Consider the following 24,027-nt stretch of genomic DNA (forward strand, 5'->3'; position numbering starts at 1 on the left):
ACTTGCAAAGTTGTATTTTGGAACACTTTAATTGTGTTAAAAATAATACTGAAATTAATCTTCAAAACCTGGAGAGTGTACAAAGGTTTGTTAATTTATGAAAACTAGATTTAATAATGATCAAAACTATTAGCATAAAGAGTTTAGGAATCATATCACTTGTCTCCAGTTTTTTTTATTTTTACTTTTGACATTTCACTGATCCCATAGAAATACAAAATTTTAGGAAGGATAGGAAGGAAAATAAAGCTAGGATCAAAGCTTATAATTACTTCCTTCAGGGGGATTTTGTTTTAGGAAGTACCCAGATGACACCTTCTAACAAAATTAGATCCTTTATGGTGCTATTTTGGTTTGGGTAGATTGGGACCTTAGAAGCCAGTGTGAAGGAAAGGAAATCTGACATGGGAGGATCAGGTTGTAGGAAAAACCTGAAACTCTGATAGCTCTAGAAATTGGATAAATATTACACCAGTTTTCAAAGAAATATGCTAAACTTGGGTTCTAAAAAACTAGCTTCAATATGGTGATAATAATCATAACAGCTACTTCTTGAGTGCCTGCTATAAAAGACAGGTGCTTTTCTTGTCCTTACAGCAACAATCCAAGAAAGATTTTGTTAACCCTAGCTCATTACAAATGAGGTGCAGAGAGGTTAAATAGCCTTTCAAAGATCATATTGCAGATAGGTGAAAGTATTTTAATTTGCATTTGTGTATCTCAAAGCCTGCCCTCGTTCTAGCAGACCTCACTTGTCAAGGGCAAATAATCCTGTCAGTAGTTTATGGGCACAGGAATCCGGAATTTTGAAGATGTAGCAAAATTTAGAGTCAGGCAGCTGTCTGTGTTGTCATTCAGGTAGTTGAACTGCTTTTAAGAAAGAGGGGAGGGCTTCCCTGGTTGAGAGTCCGCCTGCCCATGCAGGGGACATGGGTTCATGCCCCAGTCCGGGAAGATCCCACATGTCGCGGAGCAGCTGGGCCCGTGAGCCATGGCCGCTGAGCCTGTGCGTCCGGAGCCTGTGTTCCGCAACAAGAGAGGCCACAACAGTGAGAGGCCTGCGTACCTCAAAGAAAAAAAAAAAGAAAAAAAGAGGGAAAGGCAAGGCAGAAAAGTTCAAGGTTTAGCCCATGGTGAGCTAGGGTCAAGAAGGATTAGGCTGGATAATAGTCCCTGAGGAAGTGAACCTGAGTTCAGGGCAGGTTCCAGAACCCAAGGGTGAGCTAGAGTGCATCTCAGTAAATCAAGGCAGAAGCATAGTCTCGGTATCGGCAAGGAAAGAATGAAAAGAATATTAGAGTTGGGTGGGCATCTCAACTTCATTTAGGGTTCTAGATTCCAATAGATAGTTGGTCTGAATCAGCCTTTGTCAAGATTAATTTAAAGAAAGGTGGAGAAAGTTCATCTTTCATGTTGGATACCGTTCAGTTTGTGCAACTGAACAGAATTTGAATTTGGGAAGAAAGTGAAACAATCCTTCTGCACATCCCCATCACAGTTGTTAGTTCTTGATTATTAATTCATAACAGCTGTAGAAAAGTTATCTAAGATGGTATCACTCTGTGTGTGTGCATACATGTGTGTATGTGTAGATTTCTTTGACATGCACATACGTTTTCTATGTACCTTTGATGTGCTAGTTAAGATTTCCACATTAACATCTGATTTATCTGTCATTCACAACTTTCAGAAAGGTGGCAGAATGAAATAAGGACATTTTCCAAGAATATATTTCAGTAGTACTAGGGCATATGCATTGGGAAGTGTCATGAGATGTTACTACTAACTCATGAAAATTTGCAGCCGTGCCTTTTTTATACTATCTGGGTTTCTTGAAATCCTGTTCTTTTTTTGTCTACTTCTAAAACATAAAATGAGAGCTACAGTAACACTTCCTAAGCAAAATGTCTCAAGGATTTATATGTGATAGCTTTATGAATACTCTGTCAAGAGAAATTTCATGTGAATTCAGTTGTGTTGTTGTTGTTGTTTTTTAACTTTGACTCATGGTTGCTTCTTTTTTCTCTAACATTAGGTTTCAAAAACTATTAAAGGTAAAGTAAATAAATTTAAAAAAATAAAAAGGTAACAATTACTGATGAAGATTTATTTTAATTTTATGACAAATCATTTATCAAAGTCTTCAAGAAATCTGTTTTAGCCTAAAGTTGTAGTATTGCTAGCAACTTTCTTTAAAACTTTTATTAGCTAATATTTTCAAAATACATAGAATGTGGCCCTTGGCATAATAAGTATACATTATAATATGAATGAGAACGTTTAAGAATCATGAGAATGAACAAGCTGTTATCCACAGTAAATGCACAGCTGTGTTTTAAGTTAGGCTATTGATTGTGAATTACATGATAATCTGCTGTGCTGTTTTGTCATTGTTTTTAATTGTGGAAAGTTGAAATTGAGCTCTATGAGTTCAATGATAGTGTTTGCTTTGCTCCCATTTTCTGTTTATCACTTAACACAGTGCTTGACAATCAGAAGATGCTCAATAAATAATTGTTGAATTGTAGTTTTTTAGATGGAAAAATCCAAATGGTGTGATAATAAGTTAAGGGACTATCACAACCATGAAATGATTTGTGAGCCATCATATTTCCCTTCTGATTAGAATACTGTTGATTCAACACAGTAAAGGAGTGAGATTCTTTTTGATATGCAGAATGAAACAAGGAAGTAATCAAATCTTGAAATTAATTAACCACCAAATATGCATCAACGATTGTTTTACTTGTTGAGATTTTCTGTTGCACCATGATTATCAAATGGTCTTAGTTATCATTTAGTGCTAAATGCACCTGTCTTTTGTATTGTTTTGAAATGTCCCAAGCTTCAAGCTTCATAGGTACTCCTGGTACAGCCTGGCTCCCCGCCTTCTTCCCTCCTTTCTTTCTTTATTTCTTTTTTCCTTCTTTCTTTCCTCCCTCCCTTCCTTCCTTCCCCCCTCCCTTCCTTCCTCCCTTCCTGCCTTCCTTCCTTCCTCCCTTGCTCCTCTGTCCCTTCTTTCCTTTTTCCTTCCTTTTTCCTTCCTCTTCCTTTCATTTCTTTCTAAATTTTCTCTCTCTTTTTTTTTTTACACTTTTTGTTGTACCTAATCTACTTGGTTTTATAATTTGGTTTGTTTAGCTAGCTAAAGGTTTCAGTAAATAAATACTTTTCTCTCATTTTTTATTCTTATATACAGTATACTTCTTCAGTTAGTAGCCATATCTTTTCTTTGCAGCTTTGCTAGGTACAACTGGCTTTGAAATGACCTTTGTATCTCTGATTATTGAAGGTTTTTTTATCTACAACTAATGCTTCTAAGGAGTTGGTATTTATGCTACACATCCTGGGCTACCTTGGAAAATATATTAGAAACAGTCATAAAATGAACACATTCATCCAACAAACACAGTGATGTTCCAATATGTGGAAAGTAGACACTGCTATAAGAGAGAGTTGAGCCAAAACAAGGTGTCTATCCCTAAAACCTAAGGAAGATTGAACCAGACACAACTGCTATATTGACTTTTATAATGTGCTAAAAGCCATGTTCTTGAAGCTTAGAGTTATTTTTCATTCCTAAGGAAGTGTCATTTGAGTAAAAGAACATAAAAAGGCATTTATAACAATTATCTTGTGATTTATGTATATAACATTAGTGATAGAAGAAAGACAGATTTGTCCAAGCATGAGACTATGCCCTGGCATCTTTATCGTTAAGGATATCTGTATAGTATCATTTTTCAGTTTGTAACATAATAATCACTATCCTTTATTGTGGTTTTATTATAACCAGACAGTTCACAAATATTTAATTGTACAATTAGAGTAGCATAGAGTTTATAAATATGGTCTTGGAGGTTATATGTGAATTTGAATTCCAGTACTGGCATTTATTACTTATGTGGAAAGTTAAGTTTTATGAGCATAGATTTCCTCAACTATAAAAGGAGAATACTAGTACCTTCCTTTAAAAATTATTATGAGGTTAATTGATAAAAGCTATATAAAAACACATTCTATATGTATATGTTTTATATATATATGTATGTCTGTATGTATATGTATATATATACATATATGTGTATATATATATATATACACACACACACACACACACACACACACAAAGATAATGTTTCATGTAGTTTTTCTGTCCATCCTTGCTTAATTGTTATGTGCCAGGTACCTGCCTTCTGAGAGTTCTAAAACTTGGCTAATGTCAGCAACTGGGTTGCTGAAATTCAAATATATGTACACACACACACACACACACACACACACAAAGATAATGTTTCATGTAGTTTTTCTGTCCATCCTTGCTTAATTGTTATGTGCCAGGTACCTGCCTTCTGAGAGTTCTAAAACTTGGCTAATGTCAGCAACTGGGTTGCTGAAATTCAAACCCCGTCCTTTCAGACTCAAAAGCTAATAAACCCTTTCTAATATACCATACTATACCCTATATTATAGTCACTTTCTCTCTAGTAGCAGAATGAAAAAGCAATGTCCTGATGGTGACTGTTCTTTTCAGTTCCTCAAAGGGATTTATTATCTCAAAATATTCTCCCAAATGTTTCACTGATTCTTTTTCTAAAAGTTTTATGTGCTAAAAGTGTTATGCTCCAAATTAGCCTATATTCTTAGCCTCTAAACCTAATTTCTACTCTGAGAAAAAAATTACCATATAGCTATAAAGAGAATCTATATTAGTTTTTATTAATGTAAAGCAACAAAGGTTGTTTATTCTTTAGGGAAAAAACGTGAATTTGTTTCAACACCTGAGCAGTATTAAGGGTTTTTCAGCTGAATTTTTATAGAAAGAAGGAAATGTTACTATACTTTATACTAAGAGAACTACAAGGGACCCTATAGTGCCATACCCATCATCATCACCATCCTCTTCATCATCACACCACCATTTAAATAACAGCTCAAACTTTGAAGTGTTAAATCAGTTGTACAGTGTATCAAAATTAATTTGTTATTTAAAATAGTCTAAGCAACCATGTTTTCAAATTATTTACTTTTTAAATTAAAAATTATTTTGTAAATTAGATATGACAACAGGTTACCCCAGTAATTATATCATTGTCACTTATTTGTGTTTTTATGCCTTCTTTGGTGAGAAAGTGGAATTACATATAGAAAGACTTAGAGGTATATCCAAAAGAGTGACTTTTTAATGCGAATGCCACCTCCTTGGTTTCTACCAGAAAAAAAAAGAAAAAAAAAAAAAACCCACTAATACAGTAAAATAATTTGGGGTAACTACCATGTGCTGAAATTTTTAAGTATATATAACAATTTCATCTATTTAAATATTTATCCATATCTATAAATACATGCAAGTACACAGGAATGCTGTGAGCACTGAGCACTGAGCACTGATCAGTATTTGAAATACTTGAGTTCTGAAGAAAGCAAAAGAAAATCCTGTGTTTTCAGGATTGTTGGAATTAGTTTAAGGAACGATATTATTAGACATTATTTTAGCAATGCCATACTTTTAAGGACATAATAATTTCACATCGACTACAGAATAGTTTTGAAAAGAAATTAATAATACATGTTGACATTGGAGACTGGCAAATAATTATTTATAGTTTGACTTCATTATGAGCTCCTCACTTAGTTATTGTGCTTTCATCTAGGAGCTATTTTTATTCCTGATGCTTTATTTTGTATTTTACAGTTGCATGATCGTAAAGGTATTTTGCCAGGTTCTTAGCTTGTAAAACTGCCTAACTGATACTATTCAGTGTGTGCTGTAACATAGTTGCTAGTAATAACATTTAAGAAAATTACTGATGTTAAAAATGTAACAAAAATTGAAATCAAACTTCTTTTTATGAGGTTATTCAGTTATTAATGATTCTAATTTACTTATATTTTAGAACACAAATCAATTTCACAGTGGCTATTGATTTTACTGCATCAAATGGTGAGTATTATGACTATCGCATAATAAAAATTATCAGCAATTACATTAAAAAATAAATATTTATTTTCATGAGGTTTAGATGTTTTCTTTCCATGAATACATACTTCTGAAGTGTTTCCTACAAACTTCAGATAACTTTTCTTTTTTCAGTATTATGAAATAGTTCAGGTATACAAAAGACTATAAGAAATACAACAAAAGTGCATAATAGTCCCATTCAAATTTATTAAATATTGAAATATTGTCTTTTTTGTTTTACATATTTTTAAAAGGAAAATTTTAGATCTAGTTAAGCTCGTTGTGTACCCTGCCTCATTTTTTCTACACTCCCTTCTTCTCCATGCATAACTACAATTCTGAAGTGTGTCTAACTATAATCCTCATTTTTATAGTACTTTTCTGTGTATTAATTTATACAAATGTAATTCAAATACATGTACAGTAGCAGCTTACTTTACTTTTACTCAGTTATTTTTAAGAATTACTTATGTTAACACATTTATATTTAATTAATTCAGATGGACCATCATATAACACCCCATGTATGGATATTCCTAATTTGTATATCAAACATTTTAAGAAAGGAAAGAGAGTGGACTTTTAACTATATTTTGAAGTGACTTTGTTTCAAACAGAACAGTCATTTAAAATCAGTTATTATATATCATAAGAACATGAGTCTCATTATTATTTTATTTTTACTAGATCTCTACTGGCGTATAATTGCTTCACAATACTATGTTCGTTTCTGTTGTACACAAAAGTGAATCAGCCATATGCTTACATATGTCCCCATATCCCCTCCCTCGTGAGCCTCCCTCCCATCCTCCCTATCCCACCCCTCTAGGTCATCACAAAACACTGAGCTGATCTCCCTGTGCTATGCTGCTGCTTCCCACTAGCTATTTTACATTCGGTAGTGTATATATGTCGATGCTACTCTCACTTTGCCCCAGCTTCCCCCTCCCACCCTGTGTTCTCCAGTCCATTCTCTATGTCTACATCTTTATTCCTGCCCTGCAACTAGGTTCATCAGTACCATTTTTTTTTTTTTTTAGATTCCATATATATGTGTTAGCATATGGTATTTGTTTTTCTTTCTAAATTACTTAACTCTGTATGACAGACTGTAGGTATAGCCACTTCACTACAAATAACTCAATTTCATTTCTTTTTATGGCTGAGTAATATTCCATTGTATATATATGCCATACCTTCTTTTTTTTTTAACATCTTTATTGGAATATAATTGCTTTACAATGGTGTGTTAGTTTCTGCTTTATAACAAAGTGAATCAGTTATACATATGTTCCCATATCTCTTCCCTCTTGCATCTCCCTCCCTCCCACCCTCCCTATCCCACCCCTCTAGGTGGTCAGAAACCACCGAGCTGATCTCCGTGTGCTATGCAGCTGCTTCCCACTAGTTATCTATTTTACATTTGGTAGTGTATATATGTCCATGCCCCTCTCTCACTTTGTCACAGCTTACCCTCCCCCCTCCCCATATCCTCAAGTCCATTCTCTAGTAGGTCTGTGTCTTTATTTCCATCTTACACCTAGGTTCTTCATGACCTTTTGTTTTTTGTTTTTGTTTTTTTTTTTAGATTCCATATATAGGTGTTAGCATACAGTATTTGTTTTGCTCTTTCTGACTTACTTCACTCTGTATGACACACTCTAGGCCCATCCAATTCACTACAAATAGTTCAATTTCATTTCCTTTTATGGCTGAGTAATATTCCATTGTATATATGTGCCACATCTTCTTTATCCATTCATCTGTCAATGGATATTTAGGTTGCTTCCATGTCCTGGCTATTGTAAATAGTGCTGCAGTGAACATTGTGGTACATGGCTCTTTGAATTATGTTTTTTTCTCAAGTAGTGGGATTGCTGTGTAATATGGTAATTCTATTTTTAGATTTTTAAGGAACCTCCATAGTGTTTTCCATAGTGACTGTTTCCATTTACATTCCCACCAACAGTGCAGGAGGTTTCGCTTTTCACCACACCCTTGAGTCTCATTTTTTAACTTTTACCAGAAGTTGCCATTAGTTTATATATTTATCTAGTTTTCTTTTCAAATTGTTTACTGTGCTCTAACTCTCACATTAAATTCACTTCACATTTCTCTCACATTCACTCACATTTCACAAAATAATAGAATTTTTAGGTAAGAGATCACTTACTCCAACCATCATCCTTTTTTTTTTTTTTTTTGCCATACGTGGGCCTCTCACCGTTGTGGCCTCTCCCGTTGTGGAGCAAGGCTCTGGACATGCAGGCTCAGCAGCCATGGCTCCCCGGCCCAGCCGCTCCGCGGCACGTGGGATCCTCCCAGACCAGGGCACGAACCCGCATCCTCTGCGTCGGCAGGCGGACTCAACATTTTGACTTGTTAGCAGTAGAGTTACAGATAGAGATGAGGAGACCAAATTCTAATTTAGCTTATCTTTGACTACATGATAAATTTATTCTCCAATATTGTGGCTTCAAGTTAATGATTTTTGCACATGTTTTATTTAGTAATATAGGAAACATATACACCAAAACCCAACTGGATTAAAATGTTAGCTTTCATTTATTGATGAACATTAGCACCACTAGAAGGGCGAGAATTTTTATTCAATACAATGATACAAACTACTGAAACTGACTTAAGAAAATAGACAATCTGAACAGACCCATAAAAACTATCCACAAAGTTTATGTGGGCCCAGGTATAGATAGCTTCACTGATGAACTCTATTTAAAGAGGAATTAATGCCAATTCTTCACAAATTGGAAGAGGAAGAGGAAGGAACACTTTCCAAAAGTGGAAGAGGAAGGAACACTTTCCAACTCATTTTAAGAGGTATTACCTTGATACCAAAACCAGACAAAAGCATCGTAAGAAAAACTAAAGAACAATATCTTTTATGGATATAAAAACTCTTAACAAAATACTAGCAAACTGAATCCAACAACATATGTAGAGAATTATATACCCTGACCAATTAAAATTTATCCCAGGAATGCAAGGTTGACTTAATATTCAAAAATCAAATAATGTCATACACTGTACCAATAGAAGAAAATGTAAAAAACACATGGTCACTTCAATTGATATAGAAAAAGAATTTGACAAAGTCCAACATACTTTTATAATGAAACCACGTAAACTAGGAATAGAAAGTGACTTACTAACCTTATGAAGGGAAATATAAAAACTTATAGCCAACATCATACTTAAGGGTGAAAAGCTTGATGCTTTCACCTTAAGATGAGGAAAAAGACAAGGATGTCTGCTCTTGCTACTTCTATTTTACATTGTACTGGCGGCCAGGGCAATTAGGCAAGAAAAAAAATAAAAGACATCCAGATTGGAAAGGAAGAGGTAAAACTATTTTTATTTGCAGGTGATATAACATTTTATGTAGAAAATCCTAAGGAATCCACTAAAAATCTATTAGAACTATTAAATGAGTTCAGCAAGATTGAAGGATGGAAGATCCATATATAAAAATCAATTCTTTCTCTATACACTTCCAATGAACAATATGAAAATGAAATTAAGAAAACAGTTCTATTTACAGTAGTATCAAAAGGCATACAGTACTTAGGAATAAATTTAACAAAGTGAGTGCAAAACTTATACCCTAAAATTATATTCTGAAAAAATTTTGTAAGAAATTAAAGATCTAAATTAGTTGAAAAATATGCCACATTCATTGATTAGGAAATTCAACATTGTTAATATGGCAGTATTTTCCAAAGAGATTGACAGATTCACTGTAATTTCTATCAAAATCTGAAAGGTATTTTTTGAAGAAACGGATAACTGACCCAAAAATTCATTTGGAATTTAAAGGGGCCCAGAAGAACCAAAGCAAATTTGAAAAAAATAGAACAAAGTAGGAAGATTCATACTCATTTTTGAAACTTAGTACAAAGCAACAGTAATCAGGGCAGTGTAGTTCTGGCATAAAGACAGATATATCGATCAATGAAATAGAATTGAGATTCCAGAAATAAACCCATGCCTCTAAGGTTAACTGATCTTGAGAAGGGTACCAAGATAATTCAATGGGGGAAGAATAGTCTCTTCAACAAATGGTACTGGGACAACTGGATAGACACAGGCAAAAGAATGAAGTTGGACCCTTAATAGATCAAAAATCTAAATGTAAGGGTTAAAATTATAAAGCTATTAGAAGAAAACATAGGGATATATCTTCATGACCTTGGGTTTGACAATTGATTCTTAGATATGACACCAAACACATGAGCGACAAGAGTAAAAAAATAAATAAATTGAACTCCATCAAAATTAAAACTTCTTTATGTGCCATAGAACATAATTAACAAAGTGAAAAGACAAACCTCAGAATGGGATAAAATATTAGCAAATCAAATATCTCATAGAGGACTTGTATCTAAAATATATAAAGAACTCTTATAACTCGAAAACAGACAACCCAATTAAAAGTGGTATTCCAGTTATTCAGAAAAGCTATACAAATGACCGGTAAGCACATGAAAAGGTACTTGGCATACTTACATATCAGGAAACACAAATCAAAATAATAATGAGATACTATTTCGCACCCACTAGGATGACTATAATCCAAAAGTCAGAAAACAATAAGCGTTGTGAGCATGCGAAGAAGTTGGAACCCTCATATACTGCTGATGAGAATGTAAAATGGTGCAGCCACTTTGGAAGACTCTGGCAGTTCTTCAAGTTGTTAAATGTAGAGTTACCATATGACCCAGCAGTTCCACCCTTGATATATATGCAAGAGACATGGAAACCTATATCCACACAGAAATTTGTACATGAATGTTTATAGCAGCATAATAGCCAAAATGTGGAAACAACCCAAATGTCCATCAACTGGTAAACTGATTTTAAAATGTGGTATATTCATGCAATGGAATATTATTTGGCAATAAACAGGAATGAAATATGAAGTGCCAAAACATGCTACAACACAGATGAACCTTGAAATCACTATACTAAGTGAAACCTAGTCACAAATGACCATATACTGTGTAATTCTATTTACATGAAATGTCCAGAATAGGCAAATTAAAGAGACAGAAAGTAGATTAGTCATTGTTTAGTGCTGGGCTGGATGGAGTAATAAGGGAATGATTGTAAATAAGTACATTTTTTTGAGGTGATGAAAATGTTCTAAAATTGACTGTATTGATGGTTCTGCTTATTTGTAAATATACTTAAAATAATTGAATTGTACATTTTAAATGGGTTAACTATAAGTTATATGAATTATATCTCAATGAAGCTTTTTAAAAGAGCCTATTCAAGGGCTTCCCTGGTGGCGCAGTGGTTGAGAGTCCACCTGCCGATGCAGGGGACACGAGTTTGTGCCCCAGTCCGGGAAGATCCTACATGCCGCGGAGCTGCTGGGCCCGTGAGCCATGGCCGCTGAGCCTGCGCGTCCGGAGCCTGTGCTCCGCAACGAGAGAGTCCACGACAGTGAGAGGCCCGCGTACTGCAAAAAAAAAAAAAGAGAGAGAGAGAGCCTATTCAAGTGTTTTTTTTCTTTTACAAAAGCGTAGTGTACATTTAAAACAAAATCAGATATGTTTGAAAATATTCAGGGTTTAAAATAGTTCAAAATCCTTAAGCAGAGTTATAACTAAGAGTAAGGGCTATGGAATCTGCCTAGATTCATATTCTAGTTTGACCAATTATTACTGTGTGATTTGGTCAAGTTATTTAATCTGAAAGTTATTTGATCTGAAAAATAGGTGTAATAAAAGTACCCATGTCATAGGTTTGTTGAAAAGGGATTAAGTGAGATATGAAGTAAGTTCATGTTACATTCCATGCTATTATAATTATTATTATTATTAGCTAATAACTCAATGTTACCAACCTACTACAAGTTCATTTTTCTATATGCATTGCTGCTGTTACAGAGCTGGTACAAATATGGTCCCAGATTCAAGGAATTGCCAAATTTTGTGGTACAGAACACAAGGGCATAAGAGTAGGAGAGGAAAGACAATAAGGGCTGGAATAAATAAGGAAGGTTGTCTTATGCATGTGAGGAGGAGGAGGAGAAAGTGAATTTCAGGATAGGGTGGCAAAGTGAGAGGTAGGGATGGAAAAGAAAACATCATTAGTGGTATAGTGAAGAGATTGGTATGGATGAAGATGCTACAAAGAGATAGGAAACATCTTTGAATGGGTAGGATTGGGCGCTGCTATTCATGATAGGCTAAGATGTTTAGTTATTTATGTTTATGTTTAGCTGGGTTATTAATAGCATTTTTATTTTAGCTTTAAGTTGTGGTTTTCTTAGAGAAATACAATTAGTTGCATATTGCAACTAATGGGTAACAATTCTTCTTACATTTGAGAGTTGTGTTAAATAACAACTTGGTAGTGGTATCGTTTAGTTGTGGCTCCGGTAGGCTTCTGAACAAGAGGCAAAATCCCTGCTTTAGAAAGAACTGTCAAAGAAAAAGTGCGCCAGATAAGTTAAACAGGCAATGAAGACTTGTTTCAGGATTTTTGCAATAGAAATCAAAGCTATTGCAATGAAAGAAATTGAACTCAATTCCTCCAAAGCAAAAGGTGAGAGGGTTTTTAAGTGCTGTGATGAACTAGTGGTTAAGTACTGAGAGATTGGAGGGGAAATTGGTCTGTGTGATTAGGCCATCTGTGTTTACTAATTAGCACTTACTGAAGGTAGGCTCCTGCTCTCCCATAGAGACTAGGCAACAGAGGTGATATTTTTCTTGGTGATTACATTTCAAAGAGATGGCTCCCACGTCCCTGAGGAAAACATTCCTGGATTGTAGAGGATTTACTTCTCAAAGGAACAGAGAAGGAATTCATAATTCCAAGTTTTCTAAAGTAAATGTTCTAAGAGACAGGAGGTCAGGGACAACCTTTCTTAAGTTTAGGCAAGCTGAGGGGAACATTAGGGCCCATCTTGGACAGAAGACACTTTTTTAGAAATTTTGTCATTTGGCTCTTGAATGCTGATAACTCTTTGGAAAAATAAATGCATGTACACAATGAATTATCTTGAAACCAAAATTGGTCTGGGTATTATTATATGCATTATAAACCAAAGGGAGATCTTTATTTTGTTTCTCTCTGGATCTCAAGTGGTTATTGTTATTTTTTCCCTATCAAAAAAGAACTATGCCTTGAGGCATTTCTTCTTTGGACTATGTTTTAATGTAGAATTGAGCTTTATGAGCTGTTACAAGTCCCATTTAATTTCCATTTTCACTTAAGAAACTAAAGGGACTTTCAGGCTGCCTTTGTGCTGATAATTAGGGCAACTGAATGTGAATCTCAATGTGTTTGAGTGGTAGCACATATATTACTTTCTGTCTCATACTCATCTTATTCAAATGAAACATCCTACATTTGTGGATGACCCAGACAATAATAACAGTAGTAGTTAAACTTTACATTTCTATGGTACTTTATAATTTTTAATCACTTCCACACACATAATCTTATTTTGTCTTCCCAGTAAATACTGTGGTAGGCTTTATAATGGGAATTATATAGTTGTCCTGCAAATGGCAAGACCTGACTTCAAGCCTTTTGACTCCTAGCTAAAAGTTTAGTTAGAAACTCTGAATAATTTTTCAGCTCTAGATATTTAATTAGCATGAATTTGAAAATCTCTACACTCTCCTCTTTTCAAGTGATTAAATTGAGATATGTCTCAAATATTCAATTTATGTTTGTGATACAACTTTAGGAAGGCCTCATAATTATTGAAGCCTATTACATCAGTTGGGTCCTCTGATTAACTAAAGGCACACAATTTTTAAAAATAAAGATTACAATAAAATACGATTAACAAAAATACTTTTATGCTTCTTCTGTGACTGAAACTCAAGAATAGCCTATGACATTGACAATGAGAAATAATTTTTGAAAAAATCTGCATATGCTTTAGCATATCTTGGGGAAACTTTCTACATATCTGATCTAATTTAATAAATATCTCTATGTCAATATCCAAAAGAAGATATTTAACATACTATGAATGTAGGCAGAAAACATGATTTTTAATACTTAAACCTGAAATAGATATCAAGAAATAAGTCCAAAAAATTTTATCTTTAACCTGATCACTCATGTTTGAAATATTTTTTTCTGTCATCAGGCAACCCTACCCAGCCCACTTCTCTCCACTACATGAATCCTTATCAACTGAATGCCTATGGTATGGCACTGAAAGCAGTGGGAGAAATCGTTCAAGATTATGACAGTGATAAAATGTTCCCAGCTTTAGGTTTTGGTGCAAAACTGCCTCCAGATGGAAGGATATCTCATGAGTTTGCTTTGGTAAGAATACATTGAAAGAATTGATATTTTGAAAAAAATAATGTGTTGGATCTTTTTATTGGCTTGCTGCTTATGCTCTAATTACTCATGTAGCAACTTCTTATGACTATACACTCAGCTTAATTTTGGTGAATGATTGATTTAGGAGTGTGATACTAATGGGAAAAAAGACAGTTAAGTAGATTAGCAGTAAATTTACCTAAAGTGCATCTGATCTATAAATAGGAGCTCTATTCTGGTTATCTATTGCTGCATAACACCTTCTGTTATATTCGTGATATGTGGGTCAGGAATTTGTGCAGAATACAATGGGGGATGGTACATTCTTCAGGATGTCTGGGGCCTCACCTGGGATGCCGTGATTGGCTAGAGATGGCTGGAATTGTTCTACTAGAGCCATATATCTGGGTTTTATTTTGGCTGTTGGTTAGATTCCTCAGTTCTTCTCCATGTCATATATCCTGGAGCTAGTATGTCCCCTAAGATGGCTCATTAGCTTATGTCTGATGCCTGAGCTAGGATGGCTGAAATAGCTGGGTTGTCTAGGCATCTTTCCTTCATTCTACATACAACTTGTCCATATGGTTATCACAGACTTCATCATAGTGTAGTGGTCTCAAGGTAGTCATATTTCTTACACAGCAACCAGCTTTCCCAGAGTGAGTATTCTAAAAGGCTGGGGAAGAAACTGCAGGGCCTTGGAAGTCCCAGAAAGTTATTTCTCCTACATTCTCTTGGTCAAGCAAGTCACTAAGTTCATCCCAGTTTCAAGGTAGGGGAAACACCTCTCAATGGGAGGGGTATCAAAGAATGTGTAGCTATCCTTAATCTTCCATCTTCTAAAATGTCATTTCTTTTCAAATATAAAGGATTAGTTATGACTGGAATTTTTTTTTTCAAATGTGAAGCAATAATTATGGCTACAATTAATTATGGTTTCAATATAATGGAGTAAGTATGACTGGAATAAATATTTTTCTTTTTAATGTTTAATTTGCATAAATCTACTCCTGCTGTATTATTACAAGTAAGCAATGTACTACATTCTACCTTTAAAATAAATTTCACACAGATGGTGCTTATACACCTAATCAGTCTTATTCTCACTTGCACTTTCTAATGAAATAATGGGAAACTCAATGGAGGAATGGTTAGATATCATTTTGGAAAAAAATTAGATTTTCCTAACAGAAATGCCTCCCTACCCTACCCTATATATTGTAAAAGTAAACTCTTCCATGCCCAATATTTTTGTAGATCTTTTTTCATTGTTTTTATTCTTGTTACAAAAGTAATATATATATTTTTTAAGTTCTGCAAGAAAAATAGAAATAAACAATAATGCAATCATTTATTAAGTAATTACTGAGTATCAAGCCAGGTACTTTATACTCATTTCTTATATAATCTTCATAAAATTCTTATCGGATAGGTATATAACAACTGTCACATCACACTAGTCTATCAAGAGCCACTCATATTAAATACAGTGAAAAGAGTACCCCCAGGAGTTGTATAATTTAGCTCAGAGTCACAGAAGTTAATCAGGTTTACAGAGGACAGGACTTGAACCCAGGTCAGTCTTATTTTAGAATCCACATTCTTAACCACTACTAAACCACTTTTTATAAAAGCATCTGTAATAATCCCACGTCTCAGATATGTCCTTTATGAACACCATTATGTATGTGTATATATATATATATATATATATATATATATACACACACACACACACACACACATACACACACATACCCCCCCAGAAGCTTTCATATGATTAGACTTCATCTTCCTTAAATATATTTTAAGAGCTATATTTTAACTTTTTTCCCTATACTTATTCTTGCTTTTTCTATTCCACACAATTTCGGGGAAGGTTGCTCGAGGTTTTAATTCTTCCTCTGTGAAATAGGCCACATGCCACAACCACCAATGTCATATAAAAATGAATATCTGTTGAGATTTTATTGTGCCTTAGAGAATTAAATTCTCCCAGAAACTTATAAGACCATGAAAATCACTCATGTGCTCCTGAGTCTTAAGTGCCTAGGTCATGAACTATTTTAAGGCTTAAGAAAAGGAATAATTATGTTAAACTAAATGATATTGATTAATTTTCCTTCCATAAGTTTCTTCTCACCTTTGTGTATGATTGTTTTTTTCCTTTTTCTCTCCCTCTAATTTTCTGCTTTTCCAACCTCCACATTCATTCCTTGTAACCAAACCTATGCAAAGGAGGGACTTTTTTATTAGTTGCATCCTAAAAGATTCTTTGAAACCAACTCAAATACTTATAGGATGGAGATCATAACCCTTTAAATTCATGAAAAATAGTTTCTAAAATTGATGAAACAACAATGATGATGTTGATAATGATGATAATGCCTCACCTTTAATGTTACCTAATAATTATATGACTTTAATTTTTTTCAAAGCACTTTTGTTTTCTTGAATAAGTAAGAAAGACAAAGGTTAAGTAGGTCTTCAGATAGTGCTCCATTTGATTTTTGTGTTAACTTCAGCCTAAATAACTGCAATGTGTATCTGTAGGTGCTGAAAATGGCAAATAGAAAAACTTCAGTCCATGTCAATCTGGCAATTAGTGTACCACCTAATATTACCAAACCCTCATATTTCCATGGTAAGAATTTGTGATATGTATTCACAGTCATTAATCTGTTTATCACCCCAAATTCAAATAATCTTTCAGATAGCAAGGGAGGCCTTTAAAAAAATTTTAAATCCCTAATTGTGATTTTGAGGCTAACACAGATGTTGAAATTGAGCTTTACTCAATCAAAAGGATTTAAGGTAAGCCCCAGCTTTTCATTTGAAATATGTGTAAGAATAGATATAGTGGAAAAAGAAAAGGGAATAGAAAAAGAAATGAAAAATATACTAATATCACCACATTAGCACTTTTGGTTGTGGAAAGAATGTCATGTCTCGTGATGATTCTTGATGACTCCTTATAGTGTAACGCTTTAGAGGAAGTATATCTAATGGGCATGTAGCCAGTGACCCTTAAAAGAAGGTCTTCTGTGTTGATCAATAGAGAGAAATGCTACATCTGTCCAAGTGATTTCTCCTACCAAATACCTAAAATCACTGGCATACTTTTCACTTATTTTGGCAATTATAGAAATCGAGCAATTTAATATTTATATGTACACATTTTCTTGCAACTAAATTCAACAGTATAATCACCAAAGGTCTTTAACACTGCATGCAGAAAATAGAAGCTCAATAGGTATTTGTTTATTGAATAAAAGGAAAAATTCTCTCAACTTTCCCCTGTAGTAAGCAGTCAGTCTCTGGGCAGCTACAGATACATTTCAAAGAGTAAAGCAACAGCTCTTAACAGCTCTCTTCAGCATTTTGCAGCATGTTAGCCCTACTGAAAATTGTTATAGGCTATAGGTAGCAACAGAGACTTTGAGCTTCACTTCCAGAACTGAATCTAAATCTCCAGTACAATCCCTCAGGGAGCCAAATGAAAGGAAAAAACTGGTGAGAGCTGGACACTCCTCACTTAAGTCTGTGTGTGGGATTATTGCTCATTTTGAATTTTGTTCTTTATACTTTCTGTATGTTCTAAAATTAACATTCATTATTTCAGAAGTGGAAAAGTTTGTTAATTAAAAAGGAAATATAAAATAGGGCATCCACTGCCCTCTTCATTAATAAACAACAAAATTGAATGTACTTATTTTCAAGAACATTCTGTTTTACTTTTGTGTTAGAGCCACACATAATCTTATTTTTATTTGTCATAACAAGCAAAAACTAATTCTCCACATAATTATTTTAAGAAATGTTTTTTTTAAGATTTATAAAATCTTTCTAATCAAGATAAATGAAATGGTGGGGAAAATGGTGACTTTATTATTTCCAGAGGAATAAAGGAAATGCATAATTTTATAGAAATGTAAATCCCTCCAGTCAAAATGCTGATCAAAAAGTAACTCAGAACTATCCTGGTTTGTAATTGTTTCCTTAAGGCAGATATATAATACATTTTTATATGTCCAAAATCAGTAATGAGTTTTAATTTTAATTAGCTTTATACCTTATCAAGAGATAGAGCACCATAAAATTTTATTAAAAGGAAGGCTAATTAAAGGTCAGCTCAGATTAACATCAAAACAAACCAGTCACTGCTTTGTGCTAAATATTAAACTTTCACATTTTAATTTCAATCAATTCCTGTAGGCAATTTTATAATATAAAGAGTTCTTTTATTATTTTTATGTTTTAAAAAAATTTACGTGAGGTAAAAATAAAAAGTTTGAATAAAAAGACAAAATTAAAAGGACAATGGTTATAAATCCTTCTTTCACAAATGACAAAATTGAAATGGTTGGTAACATCTGACTTAGTTCCCTAAGATCCTCAGTCTTTCAAAATGCTAGGATTTTGTAATATGGTGGTATACTGCTAGTTAAGAGATGGGGCTCTGGAAATGTTTTCTCTGTTACCGGTTTTGCGTGACTTTGGGCACAATATCTAAGCTCTCAGTGCCTCATCTGTAAAGTGAGAATAATAATAGCATTCTATCTACTTTTTTAGATTGTTATACTATAAAAATTATATAATGTATGTAAATATTTTAATATAAAGCTTAGTATATAGAATTCAACAAATTTAAGTTCTAAATTACTAGTCACTTTTGATTGTTCAGGTAAAAACATACATGCTAAAATTACTGCTGACTATGTTTAAGCATGGTTACTGTCCCTAGTGTTTTAAAATAGAGCTACAAATTTTTTTATATTACCCCCTTCCAGAGGTGGAACTAATTCCTCTTCCCTTGAGTATGGGCTACACTTAGTGACTCATTTCTAACAAATAGATGAAAGTAGAAGTAATGCTATGCAACTTATAAGACTAGGAGCTTATTGGAGCTTCCTCCTTGCTCTCTCTCTCTCTCTCGGATCACTCATTTTGGGGAAGTTAGCTGCCATGTTGTTGGAACACTAAAGCAGCCCTATGCAGAGTTCGTGTTGACCTACTGCCAGCAAACCATGTAAGTGAGCCTTCTTAGAAGCAGATCCTCCAACTCTGGTCAGGCTTTCAGATGACTGCAGCCCAGGTTGGCTTCTTGATTGCAAGCTATTGAGAGATCCTGAGCAAGAATCACCTGGCTAAGCTGCTTCTGGATTCTTGACACCTAAAAAAATGTATGGGATTATAAATGCCTACTGTTTTAAGAAACTAACTTTTGGGATAATTTGCTACATAGCAATAGATAACACTGCCTTATTTGTGTTATTTGTGGAAGCTGGACTAGGAGAATTAAACCTAATAGAGCATTCAAAGTATGAGAAAGCTAGACTAGGTCTCCAGGTTTAAAGTTGCCCTTCTGGGTTACTATCTGCAGAATAAGAACTCCGGTGGTAAGCTCCAATTCCCTTGAACAATATGGATATGTTTCTTTGATTCTTTTCTCTTTACCTTGTTTTGATGCTACTCACACCAAATTACATTCCCTCTGATCACTTCTTTAGTTGGGGTTATTAATTGTGGCCTGAAAATGTGCATATGGCAGATAGTTTACATTTTTGCTTCTATAAAGTAAAACTGTTTGAATTGATAGAACTTTTTTCTCTGATTTGAATACATGTCACTGCAGATAACTTGGAAAATATAGAATAGTCTAAACAATGAAATAAAAATCAACAATTTATAACTACTCAGAGATAACAAATATTAACATTTTGTTTCCTTCTTTTTAGATTTTATGTTTATCTCTGTATGTACACAGACCTGTGTATAAATAAGACATCATTAATTGTAAAATGTCATGATATTCAGCTTCTCAAGATTATTTAGAATTCCCCCCTGCCCTTTAATTGAAAAGTATCCATTTTTAATGATTGCACATTACCTCATATCACAATCTATGTAAATGTAATCTATGTTGATCACTTAATTTATTATTATGTTTTACTATTATAAATCTATAACTGAGTTTTCATCCAAAAAAGCTTTATGAGTATGAACCTGTATCATTCTCTTTTTTAATTGAGCTTTACAGACACTATTCATTCTTTACATTTTTTTGCCTGTAACTTTCTACAGAATGGGAACCCTCAAAACCCCTACTGTGATGGCATTGAGGGTGTCATGGAGGCTTATTATAGGAGTCTGAAATCTGTACAACTGTATGGGCCAACCAACTTTGCTCCTGTAATTAATCATGTAGCAAGGTAAGTGGGAGTAGATAAGTTATTTATTCTAGTGTACTGGACCAGAGTGAAATCATAACATTATTGTTGGCCTGCCTCCACAAATGAAAGTGTTTTCTTCTAATTTACCTCCAAGAAAGTGAGGGAAAAGATATACAGTAAAAAAATCTCCATTGAGCTATCATGATATTTCAATAAGAACTTTATATCAGAATCTCAAATGAAGAAACATACACTGGCTTATGTTAGGACCTATATTTGTTCGACTAAGGAAAAAATTTTTTTTCATTGAAGAGGCATCCATGAGAGCAATATCAATCATAATCTCAATTATGTAAATCATTCATATCTAATGTATATTCTATAGTAGCTCAGAAGTAATAAGGGACTGAATTCTATGAAGACAACCGAAGCCTTTCAGTGATATATAAGGCACACTATTTTAACCTCTCTGAAATTAATATATTAGCTAATTTTATAAATTCCCAGAGTTCTACCTGTATATAATACATGGTATTGAGATCAGAATATAATTGCTGATGATTCCAAATTCATGTTCTAGAAAAAAATGTTTAATGTAAAGCTCTATATACTCTTGCTTATCATTTTTTTTTACTAATGCATAAGTAAATTAGACACCACTTTTAAAATCACTAAAAAGTTTGTCTTGACTCAGTTGCAAATCCTATGAAACCCTGCCTTATTTTTAGATAATCAGAAAAGTATAGCTCTCATATCTTTCCCAATATGTAGCCCAAACTTGAAAAAGTACTGCACTTGGATCAGTTTATCAATGTTCAAGGGCAGTATGAAACCTCAGTTCTCTATTCGAAGGTTCTGGTACTTTACCATCTCCCTACTAGACATTGTTAGCAAAATGTGTTCTACTTTTCATTATCTGAGACGTAGACAAAATGCTAAAATACCCCTGGACTCAGGGCTGACCCCAGTGGACTCTCCTGTGGAACTCCACCTCAGGTTGACAGATACACTGATGACCATTTTCTGAGTGTGACCCTTTAGCTCAGGTTTTTCAAGCATTTTCATCCACAATCTGTACTAAGTTATGAATTTTATATCTCATCTCTGGACACATAGAACTAAATAAAAGATTATGAATAATACTTATCCTTATCTCATATTTTCTCTTTATTACTATGGTATCCTATTCTTCTGTATTACTTTTTTTTAAATGCAGGTCTTGACCCACAAAATTGATTTCAGAATTCACTAATGGGTCATCTTCTGTAATTTGAAAATCAAATCCTAGCTCATTGTGTTAGCCTATATAAGTAGTGTTATCTATACTTTCTTTTCCTAGTTTTTTGATGGCTCTCATTAATTTTGTAGATTTTGTACTGGTATATCTCTACTATAAAAGTTAAACTTTTAGATATAAAATTCCTAGGTGCATTTCTATATACCAACTAAAACTACAGGCTCCACACTGTTATATTGCAGTTTTTTATATTTTATCCAGCATTTAAAAAATTCTCAAATATAGGGGTAGTTGCCAGTTAACTCTTTCAGACTACTTTAAAATCTGTGATTTTAAATTGTTATTTTTAATAAAAGAAAATAAGAAATGCAAAAATCTATGACTTTTGAAGAATCATCTTTTCCTTCCAATACAATTTGAAATTCCATGTATCTGTGTCTTCCTATGAATCTATCTAAGAAATACCTTTCTCCTTTTTTTCTAATCTCTGAGAGTTATGTTTAATTTTATTTTTAATCTATTATTAAGAAAGACAATTTCTGTCTGACCCAAAATTATCATCTAAAAAATTTGTCAACTAAAAGACAAGCTACATTTTTCAAGAACAAATATATTTAGAACAAACAGTTCAAGACAACTATTTGTTTCTAAATCAAGAGAAGAGCCTTTATTCCAATGTATATGGCCTTTATTTAAATAAAGCTCCTGGTGTCTTTTGTAACTCTTAAATACATTTCAACAGTATTTCACCATGTACTAAACAAGTGTCTAGTAAGTGAATTCTATATATGTTATGATATTTGTCATTAAAAATAATTTTTGTAAAGTCAAAAGTAAATACCCATTTTTATTTATTTGCTTAAGTTTTCCTCTTAAAAAGTGGTTTTCTATACTGGTAAAAGCTTAGTTATTTTGTAATAGTTTTCTATAAGCATCTTGAAGAAAGTTTATTCTTGTTCTTTTTAAGAATAATCATTTTAAGCACTTGCTCACTTTTAGAACTAATATCTATGTGAGAAGACTTTAGAAATAATATTGAGATGGCAATATTATGAAATAGTCAAGACCCAAGGCATCAAGTTTACAAAAGTTGAAGTCTTTCTGTGCTGTTCTGAGGCTTTCCAACCCCTAACTCTAATTTCCTGCATTTTTCCTCTTAAAAAGTGGTTTTCTGTATTGGTAAAAGCTTAGTTATTTGTAATAGTTTTCTATAAGCATCTTGAAGAAAGTTTATTCTTGTTCTTTTTAAGAATAATCATTTTAAGCACTTGCTCACTTTTAGAACTAATATCTATGTGAGAAGACTTTAGAAATAATATTGAGATGGCAATATTATGAAATAGTCAAGACCCAAGGCATCAAGTTTACAAAAGTTGAAGTCTTTCTGTGCTGTTCTGAGGCTTTCCAACCCCTAACTCTAATTTCCTGCCTTCCCAGTTCTAATTTTATAATGCTGTCCAGAGAACAGTATTTCAAATGATATAAAACTCCTACTCAACAGCCGTTTATGTCTTGTCACAAATTTAAGTTCCAACATTCTAGTTTGGTATTCAAGAACTTCCAATATCCAACTACCACTCAGCCATCCAATCTCATTTCCCTCCACATTCTCCAAAGTGTACTGCACTTCAATCACAGAGAATCACTACTCCTACTCTGTAATGTCATTCAATGTATACCTCTATCACAGCACTTACTAATTTGATTCCACTCCATTGTTACATATAGATCTTTTCCACATTGAAAAAAAGAAAGTTTCACTATTTTTTTCACTAGACTTCAATAACATTCATTGTTTCCCAGCTATTATTCATTTGTTCACTATGCCTAACCGGTCACTTGTTTTAAGACTGTCACATTTCAGTACTTAAGAGGGACCTATCAATTCCAACTATTAGCTAGACCATTGTTATTTTTTCTATTCTTTTCTTCTGATGTTAAGAAATTTCCAGGATCCAGAAAACCAGATAAAATTAATTTTCCTTTAGCATTTGTTGTAAAGCTGGTTTGGTGGTGCTGAACTCTCTCAGCTTTTGCTTCTCTGTAAAGGTTTTTTCTCCATCAAATCTGAATGAGATCCTTGCTGGGGAGAGTAATCCTGGTTGCAGGTTATTCTCCTTCATCACCTTAAATATGTCCTGCCAGTCCCTTCTGACTTGCAGAGTTTCTGCTGAAAGATCACCTGTTAACCTTATGGGGATTCCCTTGTGTGTTATTTGTTGTTTTTCCCTTGCTGCTTTTAATATGTTTTCTTTGTATTTAATTTTTGACAGTTTGATTAACATGTGTCTTGGCATATTTCTCCTTGAATTTATCCTGTATGGGACTCTCTGTGCTTC

General features: G+C 33.6%; 1 protein-coding gene across 4 annotated transcripts in view; it reads left to right on the top strand.

Annotated features, from left to right (window-relative positions):
* The window catches only part of CPNE8 (copine 8), a 303,498-nt gene that overhangs the window by 241,197 nt on the left and 38,274 nt on the right, over nucleotides 1-24,027 (top strand). For 3 of the 4 annotated variants that reach the window (XM_024764160.1, XM_024764162.1, XM_024764163.1), the window contains 4 exons: nucleotides 5,898-5,944; nucleotides 14,097-14,278; nucleotides 19,239-19,307; nucleotides 20,363-20,490. In XM_024764160.1, the coding sequence (XP_024619928.1) occupies nucleotides 5,898-5,944; nucleotides 14,097-14,278; nucleotides 19,239-19,307; nucleotides 20,363-20,490 (426 nt within the window). The remainder of the gene's footprint in view (nucleotides 1-5,897; nucleotides 5,945-14,096; nucleotides 14,279-19,238; nucleotides 19,308-20,362; nucleotides 20,491-24,027) is intronic. The other variant, XM_024764161.1, reaches the window with a different exon arrangement.

The sequence above is a fragment of the Neophocaena asiaeorientalis genome, unplaced genomic scaffold (genome assembly GCF_003031525.2).
Source record: "Neophocaena asiaeorientalis asiaeorientalis breed wild unplaced genomic scaffold, Neophocaena_asiaeorientalis_V1.1 scaffold329, whole genome shotgun sequence".
Classification (NCBI taxonomy): Eukaryota; Metazoa; Chordata; class Mammalia; order Artiodactyla; family Phocoenidae; genus Neophocaena; species Neophocaena asiaeorientalis.